This window comes from Sorex araneus, chromosome 8 (assembly GCF_027595985.1).
Source record: "Sorex araneus isolate mSorAra2 chromosome 8, mSorAra2.pri, whole genome shotgun sequence".
Classification (NCBI taxonomy): Eukaryota; Metazoa; Chordata; class Mammalia; order Eulipotyphla; family Soricidae; genus Sorex; species Sorex araneus.
In genome coordinates, this window is record NC_073309.1 from 44,595,482 (window position 1) to 44,604,855 (window position 9,374).

Below are 9,374 nucleotides of genomic sequence, written 5' to 3' on the forward strand. Positions count from 1 at the left end.
CAGCTATTCCTGGCTCTGTACTCAGAATGGACCCCTGACGGTAATCATGGATGGCACCAGAGGTGGAACCTGGGTCAGCTGTGTGCAGGGCAAGTGCCCTAACTACTGCTCTATGTCTCTGGCCCTCTGTCAGAGAGGGGGAGGGTTGGGGGAATCTGTGCCTTTCCCTTAAAGTGCCCAGCCTGAGCCAACTGGCAAACATGACATCACATCCAGGGCCCAGTCTGAACCCCCGCCGGGCCAGGGTTCAGGCAGGTGAGCAGGCGAGGCCAGACTGCTGAACAGTTCTTTATTGAAACAGGGCTGAGGGGATGCTGGGGGCCAGCAGGGGGACAGCCCTTCTTCTGCAGCCCTTGGGCCAAACAGGGCCCGGGCCAGACCCCAAGACCCTCCTGTATTGGGGTAGGATGGGGTGTGTATGCGCCGCAGGTGGGGTCGGGGGTGTGTAACGAGGAGTTCCTTTTCCGGATAAGTGTCTTTCTGAAAGAATAATCTGTGGGTTTGGGGCGGGGGAGGGACACGGCTCTGAGGAGGGGGTGCCAGTCCAGCCAGCGCAGCCCTCAGTCTATGCAGGGGTGGGGCCACCATCAGTGGTGCCCGCCGACGTGCTGCAGAAAACTGGTGGTACGGGGCGGCCCGTGCGGGTGGATGTGGCGGGGCTGCAGGCCCTGAGCCCGGGGTCCCCGGATGCCCTCCAGGGTCCACTCCGTGTCGCTCAGCCACTCTCCAGGGCAGCTACTGGGGTCAAAGAGTTCAGCGCCCGGCCGCTGTGAGAGAGGAAAAGACGTGGTCAACCCCACAGGCCCAGCCCTGCCTGGTCCGCCTGGGCCCTGGGCTACGCCTGGAAGACGTAGCCACTTCTCAGTGTGCTACGTCTCCCGCTTGTGTCACAGGGTCCCAGCTGCTTCCTGAGGCATGGAGCCCTCTTCCTGGCCACTTCTCACGGGGTCCCACACCCACATCAGGGCTGCTAGGCTGTCAGGGAGAGGCACACCCCCCGTCCTCGGGGATCACTCCTGGTGGGGCTCTGGGGACCCGGTGTGGTACCCAGAACCCTGGAGAGTGTGCAAGGCCAACCAACACCTTCCCCACAGAACTACCTCTCTGGCCCAGCACCGGGATTTGAACTCATGGTATTGTCATTGCTACACAAGTGCGTGGAGGCCCTGAGCCCCCTTCCAGGCTCCCCTGAAGGCAATCTTGTAAGTACCCAGCCTTGATTCACCCAGTGTCAAGAAGTGGTCAGAGTCCCCCTGGCGAGCCATAGCCATAGTACAGCAGGGAGGGTATTTTTGCCTTGCACTCAGCCAACCTGGGTTCGATCCCCAGCATCTCATATGTTTTGTTCCCTTGAGCCCACCAGGAGTGATCCCTGAGTGTTGAGCCAGGAGTAACCCCTGAGCTGGGTGTGCTTCCCTGCCCTCTGGCCCCCTCCCCCAGGAAAAAAAAAGTCCCCTCAGGGCATGAATGTTTCAGGGGCTGGGAGATGCCGGGTCTCCTGAGTCTCTGAGTGTGTCGGAGCCTGTATTCAGGCCTTGTTCTGACCTGGGGGGGGAGTGGGGGGGGCTTTAGCACTTCATGTGGGTACATTATTGTGTTGGGAGGGTTTCAGCCACACTTGGTGATGCTGGCGGGCTTATTCCCAGTTCTTGTTGGTACTACCAGCAGTGCTTGGTGACTCCGGGCAGTGCTGGGGAACTGAACCAGGGTCAGCTGTAGGCAAGGCAAGCACCATGACCCCTATGCTCTCTTTCCTGTCCTGAGTTTCTTTGTGTTTTTGTTTCTGGTCCACATTCGGGGGTGCCCAGGGTTTACTCCTAACCCTACCCTCAGGGATCACTCCCGGCAGGGGTTTGGGGGACCCTATGTGGTGCTGGGGATTAGCACCCAGGTCTGCTGCAGGCAAAGAAAACACCCAGCCCACTGTAATATTTCTCTGGCTCCCGGGTTTATTTATTGGTTTTTGATACTGGGGGGGCAGGAGGAGTGAATCCTGACGCTGTTCAGGGAACCATGCAGTGTGAGTGATGAAACCTAGGGGCTCCCACAGGCAAGGCAAGTGCTGTCCTTCTGAGCCAGCTTCCCAGCCTGTCTGTCTCTCATAAGAGCCTGAAGCTGGGTCAGTGTGTGCTCAGCCTTCGCAGATCCTAACTGCACAAGGCTGAGCCCTCCGTGGGACATGCATGTGGGAGCTTGGGGTTTGATATCTAGCACCACACAGTCCCCCAACAAAAGGCTGTGAGTAGGACCCTAAGCACTGCCAGGTATGGCCACCACCCCCAAACCCCCCAAAAAAAATGTTCAAAGAGGGAAGAGATGAAGAAAAGAGGAAGTAGAAGGGAAGCCCTCACACACACACACACACACACACACACACACACACACACACACAGAGAAAATAACTAATCGTGGGGTCAGAGTGATAGTACAGGCGGGTAAGATGCTTGCCTCTCATGCCATCAACCCCAGACCCTAGCCCTGCACTTGGTCCCCCAACACAGCAGGGGTCAATCGTGAGAACAGAGTCAGGTGTAACTGTGACTGCCAGTGTGGCCCCAAAACAAAGACCCCGGTGCCTGAGAGACTGTATAGGCATTAAGGTACTTGCATTGCAAGAGGCCAACCCAGGTTCAATTCCCAGTACCCTATAGGGTCCCCCAAGCCTTGCCAAGAGTGATTCCAAGGGTAGCAACAATAGTACAGTGGGTAGGGTGTTTGCCTTGCACACAGCCAACCCAGGTTCGATCCCTGGCACCCCACACGGTCCCCCAAGCAGATACAGGCCTTATCCCTGAGCATAGCAGGTTGTGACCCAAAAAAAACAAAAGAAAAAAGAAAAAGAGTGATCCCTATGCACAGAGCCCTGAGAACAGCTGGGTGTAACCCAAAAAAGAATCCCCGCTTCCCCCTCCCAATACCCTCGCCCCAAATAAAACCCTAATTGTATCCTGAATGTGAATTAGGGTGCTGCGCTGGGCCTGGTCGCCCCTCGGGGTGGGTTGATGAGGGGCTGGCCTGGTTCCCAGAGCACTGGGAACAACGCGGGTCCCCGCCCCACCCCTCGCACCCCGCTGGGCGCCCGCCTGGCCTACCTCCGCGTCCACGCTCAGGTCCTTGATGTCCGGCCCGTCGCCGTCGCGATGCGGGAGGGCGGGCGGCTCGGCCGAGGCCCCACGGCGCTCTCCTTCGGCCCAGCCGCTGGCCCGGCGCGGCCCGTCCTCGTCGGGCGTGGCCTGGCCCAGGCGGATGAGGTTGCTGAAGTTGGAGTCGGACTTGGAGCCCGCGGGGGCCTTGCGGGCCTTGTGGCGGCCGGCCAGGCGGCTGCCGTAGAAGGCCAGGATGGGCTCCGGGCCCGCGTCGGGTCCGCGCCGCCCGGCGGCCACCGGCCCCTTGAGCGGGGCCAGCAGGTCGGGCACGGCGGCGGCGTCGGCGCGGGGCTCCCCCCACAGCCCGCAGCCCGCCTCCTTCAGGCTCAGGTCGTCCAGCTGGTCGATGGCCCGCTGCATGCCCGGCGCCTTCTCGTCGCGGAAGAAAGGCCCGCTGCCCAGGCCCGCGGCCGCCGCCGCCTCCTCCTCCTCGGCCAGGCGGTAGTAGGGCGGCCCGTCGTCCAGGGCGGCGGGGACCTTGCCGTCCACCTGCAGCGACAGGCGGCAGCCGCGCAGGGACAGCTGGTAGTAGCGGGTGCCCTCGTGCGCGCTGCGCAGCTGCTGCATGGACACGAAGGGGTGGCGCAGCGCGGCGCTGGGGCTGATGCGCTCGTGCGACTCCCACGTGAGCATCCGCTTGATGAGCTCCACCATGCTCTTGAGGTCCGCGTGCTCGGCCAGCGCCTCGCGGTCCGGGAAGGGCAGTCGGCCCGCTGCGCCGCCGCCGTTCACCGTCTCGATCTGGTCCAGGGACTTGAGCATGTACTTGCGGCGCTCCAGGGGCCGCACCTGGGGAGACACGGGGGGTGGGGGTGGGGGTTTCCAGGTGTGAAGCCCGAGTCCAGTCTCTGGACCCTTCGAGGCCCCTGGACACCTGACTTCTGCTCTGACTCAAATCCACGCGACTGAGCCCTGATGTTTTTTTTCTTTTTGGGGTCCTCGTGTTCGATTCCTCCGCCCCTCTGGGAGAGCCCCGCAAGCTACCGAAGAGTATCGCACCCACCCGGCAGAGCCTGGCAAGCTACCCGTGGCGTATTGGATATGCCAAAAACAGTAACAATAAGTCTCACAGTGAGAGACGTTACTGGTGCCCGCTCGAACAAATTGATGAGCAACGGGATGACAGTGACAGTGACAGGGATCACACCCAGCAATGCTCAGTGATTACTCCTAGGTCTGCACTCAGAAGAATCACTCCTGTCGGTGCTCAAGGGACTATATGGGATGCTGGGATGGAACCCGGGTCAGCCTCGTGCAAAGCAAATGCCCTACCCGCTGTGCTATCGCTCCAGCCAACCCCCTCTCCCAGCCCCAGCCCTGACTTTTGGTGCAGCGTGAGAGCTGATCTGGATTTCCACTGAGGGTTGGGTTGGGTTGGGTTTGAGTTGGGTTTGGTTTCAGACTTGGGGGCCACAGCTGATGTTGCTCAGGAATCACTCCTGGTGGGTGGTGCTGGGGGGTCAGAGGTGGTGTTGGGGATCAAACCTGGGTTGGCAGAGTGGAAAGCAAACACCTTACCAGCTATACTGTCTCTACGGCTCATGTGGTTGTTTTGTTTTGCTTTGGGGAAGGTGGGATTGTTTGTTGTTGGATTTTGTGGTTGTAATTTTTGGGTCACACCTAATGGTACTCAGGGCTTATGCCTCACTCTGCTCAGGGATCCCGCCTGGTGGGCCTCAGGGGAGCTTATGGGATGCTGGGGATTGAACCTGGGTTGGCTGAGTGGCAGGCAAACAACTTAACCGCTTTACTATCTCTCCTGCTTCTTTTGGGGTGCTTCCTCCCCTTCTCCCCCCACAGACACTGCCAGTGTTCAGGACTTACTCCTGGCTCTGATGGGGCTCTATACAGTGCCAGGATTGCACCTGGGTGAGCTATGTGCAAGGTAAGCACCCTACCCACTGTACTATCTCTCTGGCCCTTATTTTTCTCTATATTTATTTTGTTTTATTAGAGGCCACACCCAGCCATGCTCAGGGCTTACTCCTGGCTCTGCACTCAAAAATCTCTTCTGGGGGTGCTTGGGGGACCATATGGGACATCAGGGATAGAACCTGGGTCTGCCCCATGCAAGGCAAGAGCCCTCCCAGCTGTACTAGGGCTCTGGCTCCTCCCTCCTCCCTTCCTCCCTTCCTCCCTTCCTCCCTTCCTCCCTTCCTTCCTTCCTTCCTTCCTTCCTTCCTTCCTTCCTTCCTTCCTTTTTTTCTTTCTTTTGTTTTGGGGACCACACCCAGTGGTAATGGGGGTCAAGAGGCCCCTACTCCAGCCCTCTGAGCCATATCCCAGGCCTCCAGTTTTGTTTTCTGGCCATGGCATCGATGCCAACACTACCCGCCCTGACCGGGTTGGCTGCCTTACCTTGGTCTCAGCCAGGTAGTCGGCTGAGGACTTGAGCTGCCAGGGGCTGGTGGCATCGGGGTGGGGGTTGCGCTTGAAGAAGTGGTGGGTCTTGCGGGCGGCGTGCAGCAGGTGGGGCTTGGGCAGACCCTGGGTCTCACAGATGTAGCGCACCTGGTCATACTCGTTGTTGCCTGGGTAGAGGGGCCAGCCCAGGTGCAGCTCGGCCATGACACAGCCCAACGACCACACGTCCACTTTCTCGCAGAAGGGCAGCCCCAGCAGGATCTCAGGGGCCCGGTAGAAGCGCGACTGGATGTAGGGCTCCTTCACATAACGGACTTCACTGAAAATGCTGGCAGAGCCAAAGTCGATCACCTGTGGGGGCGTGACAGGGGACAGTGGGGGCTGGTGGGCAGGTGAGCGGGGTCTCCGACCACTGTCTCGCTGCCTCTGTCGTGGCCTTGCTGGGATTGCCGACTCCCAGTCGAGCCTGTTTCCCGCAGCCTCTGCCTCTGTGACTCTCACTTTGGGGGACACACCTCAAAGGGGTTCAGGGGCTACTTCTGCCTCTGCCGGGGATCCCAGCAGGGCTCAGGGGACCAGAAGTATAGTCAGGGACAAAACCAGGATCGGCCACACGCAGGGAAACAGCTTGCCTCCGTCCCATCTCTTGGGCCTGTGGCCCCCAAGTACAGCCTGAGGCTGGTCTCCTTTTCTGTCCCCACCCCTCATTCTTTGCCCACCTTGCTGGCTCCACCACCTTCAGAAACTGCCACTCTGGGGCCAGAGCAAGAGTAGAGCAATGAGGGCCCTGACCTTGTACATGGCTAATCTGGGTTCGATCCCTGGGGCACCCCTTATGGTTCCCTGAGCATTGTCGGCTGTGGCTCTCCCCCGACCCCCAAAACAAAGAATGAATGAACGAACAGGGGCAGAGTTAGTTCAACAGTTGTCACACAGGAGGTCTGGGTTTGAGCCTCCTCCTGCATGGACCACCCAGTCCCTAGAACATCACCGGAAATGGCCTCTGTGCCCTGAACCAAAACACAGAAAGAAGTATATGAATGACTGGACTTTTGGGTTGAGCAACCGCCAACACACACACATACACATACCACCAGTGGTACTCAGGCAACTGGGCGTTTCTCCTGGTGACACTGGGCCTGGCTTTGCAGGCCTGACAGTTCTCGCTTGGGCGCAATGCCGTGCTGGGGGGGGCTATGATGCAGGCTTGGAACTGGGGCCTCGGGCATGCCAGGCCCATGCTGCAGCCCTTCAAGCTGTGTCTCCAGCCCCGTGAAGGGCCGTTTACCTTCCTGTCCTATTTCCTGTCTCCTGCTTGTCTCCTGGTCTTTGTCTCATCACCATGAATCTGTCACTCTGGCTCCATGTCAGCCACGAAGAAAACACTTCCCTGCCTTGGGGAATTCCCCTCACTGCCGGCACACTGGGCTCCTGACAGGTGTAGGGGCAGCACCATCCAGGGGCTGGAGCGATAGCACAGCAGGTAGGGCGTTTGCCTTGCACACGACCGACCTGGGTTCGATTCCCAGCATCCCATATGGTCCCCTGAGCACCGCCAGGGGTAATTCCTGAGTGCAGAGCCAGGAGTAACTCCTGTGTAGGTAGGGCACTTACCTTACACTCTCCTGTTCATCGCCAGGTGTGACCCAAAAGAAAAAAAAAAGAGCCGCACCATCCCTCGGGCCTCAGGCCTGTCCCCCAGACCTGAGCTCTCTGTCCTTCCTCTCTCCTCCTCACTCTGCTCCTCCCCTCAGCATCTCCCTCTCTGTCTGCCCTCGCTTTCTTATTTTGATTTTGCTTTTTTTGGGGGTTTTTTATTTGGTTGGTTGGTTGGTTTTTGGGCCACCCCTAGCAGTGCTCAAGAGTTACTCCTGACTCTGCACTAAGAATCACTCCTGATGGGCTCGGGGGTGCCGGGAATCAAACCCAGGTTGGGGGGCTGGAGTGATAGCACAGCGGGTAGGGTGTTTGCCTTGCACGTGACCTACCCGGGTTCGATTCCCAGCATCCCATATGGTCCCCTGAGCATTGCCAGGGATAATTCCTGAGTGCAGAGCCAGGAGTAACCCCTGTGCAGAACCAGGTGTGACCCAAAAAGAAAAAAAAACAGGTTGGGTGCGTGTAAGATAAGTGCCCTACCCACTGTACTATCTCTCCAGCCATGTTTTACTATTTTGTTTTGTTTCTTTACTTTTGGGACCACACCAGGCAGCACTCAGGGCTTACTCTGGGCTCTGTGCTCAGGAATCACTCTGGCACTGCTGGGGCACCTCGTGTGGTACTGGGGATAGAACCCAGGGTGGCACCTTCCTCAGAATGCTCTCTCCAAACACCTCTCACCACCTATTCAAGATGGGGTGATGTGATAGAATTCATCTGGTCACTGAATATGGTGTGGACCTCAGATCCTGTGACCCCAAGCACCTGCCCACATTCGTGGGCTTCACTCACTCATTCCTCAAACACACTCATACACACACTCAAGCTTGGGGTGCCAAGGCTGCGTTTGTGGGAGCCTCTTCTCCCTGGGGCCTCCATCCTTCCATCTCCTTGGGGCAGAACTATCAGCTTTCAGGTGTTCAGGTCAAGCACATTACCCACTTGTCCTGTCTGACCCCAACACTGCCGCCATCTTGCCTGTGGCACAGATCAACAGAGTCTGTGGCCCTTCTGTGGATCTCTCTCCCCTCTAGATATGATCTGACTGCAGGAGTCAGAGAGATGGTACAATGGGAAAGGCGCTAGCCTTGCACACAACCGACCTGGGTTTGATCTTGGCACCCTGATCCCAGCCAGGAGTGATCCCTAAACACCAAAGGGTGTGGCCCCCACCAGCCCCTCAAAAACAGCAACACCGTAAGGTCAGAGCTGGGACATAGGGCCAGAGAGAGTGAGTACTGAGAGGGAGGCAGGAACTCTAGGGACGGGGCAGTCACCCTCACCTTGACTCTGAAAGGGCAGCGTGTCTGGTCCACCAGCATGATGTTCTCGGGCTTGAGGTCGGCATGGATGATGGCCAGCTCCTTGAGGCGGGCCAGGGCCCGGAGCACCTGCAGTGTGACTGTGCGGATGTGGCGGGCGGGGAGAGGCGCGAAATTGTTCTCCTTCTGGAACTCGAAGAGGTTTTGCTCGAGCAGCTCGAAGACCAGGTAGAACTTGAGGGCGTCGTGGAAGAACTCGAGGAAGCGGATGACGTGGGCCTCGTCGGGGTCCAGGCCTCGCATGCAGCGCAGAAGCTTCAGCTCGTTCTTGATGATGCGGTTGCGGTAGGCATCGTTCTTGAGGATCTTGATGGCCACCATCTCGCCCGTGCTCCGCCGCCAGCCCTTGGCCACCTCCCCGAATGTGCCCTTGCCCAGCACTTCAATGATGTCGTAGCAGTCGGTCTCCGACTGGAGGGTGGCCATCACGCCCCGGTCCCCACCTGAAGAGGTCCTGCCGCCAACGCAGTTCCTTGGACCCTGCTTCCGTGCTCTCCCCACCTTCCGCCGGCCGCGATGAACCCCCAGCGGGGGAAAGAGAGCCCTACTCGTGCCTCTTTTCTCGAGTTTTGCCTCCACCTCCCTGGCACCCCCTAGCCCCCTGGGCCACACAGTGAATCTGCCAGGGGCAGTACCCCTCCCCCGAGGCCCTCCTGGCTTGGGACGAGGGGGCCCAGGCCCTCCTCAGTGGGTTCCAGCGTTGCTGAGTGAGCCCTGGTTCTGTTGTTGGAGACCTGAGCCCCTGGCTAGAACGGGGGTGGGGTGGCAGGTGGCACCCCTCCCCCGTCCCTGGCGGAACCTTGGAGGAGTGAGACCGGTGAGAGGTCACCCAGGGGACCCTCTGGTCTCATGGGGGATCGAAGGCCACTGGGGCATCCACAGC

At 59.1% G+C, this 9,374-nt stretch overlaps 1 protein-coding gene across 1 annotated transcript; it reads right to left on the reverse strand.

Annotated features, from left to right (window-relative positions):
* Positions 1-587: 587 nt before the first annotated feature.
* On the reverse strand, positions 588-8,917 carry HIPK4 (homeodomain interacting protein kinase 4). The gene is made up of 4 exons (XM_004620739.2): positions 8,453-8,917; positions 5,505-5,861; positions 3,093-3,935; positions 588-767 (listed from the first exon to the last, which is right to left on the reverse strand). Exons 1-4 carry the CDS (start codon positions 8,915-8,917, stop codon positions 588-590), a joined length of 1,845 nt encoding a protein of 614 aa, XP_004620796.1.
* Between the last annotated feature and the right edge of the window lie 457 nt (positions 8,918-9,374).

Excerpts from the sequence above, each read along its gene's own strand:
- HIPK4 (XM_004620739.2), bottom strand. The coding sequence starts at position 8,917 with ATGGCCACCCTCCAGTCGGAGACCGACTGCTACGACATCATTGAAGTG. Across the intron at positions 5,862-8,452 it reads GCTGCCCTTTCAGAGTCAAG|GTGATCGACTTTGGCTCTGC; the intron begins GTGAGGGTGACT and ends ACGCCCCCACAG. Across the intron at positions 768-3,092 it reads ACCTGAGCGTGGACGCGGAG|CGGCCGGGCGCTGAACTCTT; the intron begins GTAGGCCAGGCG and ends CCTCTCTCACAG.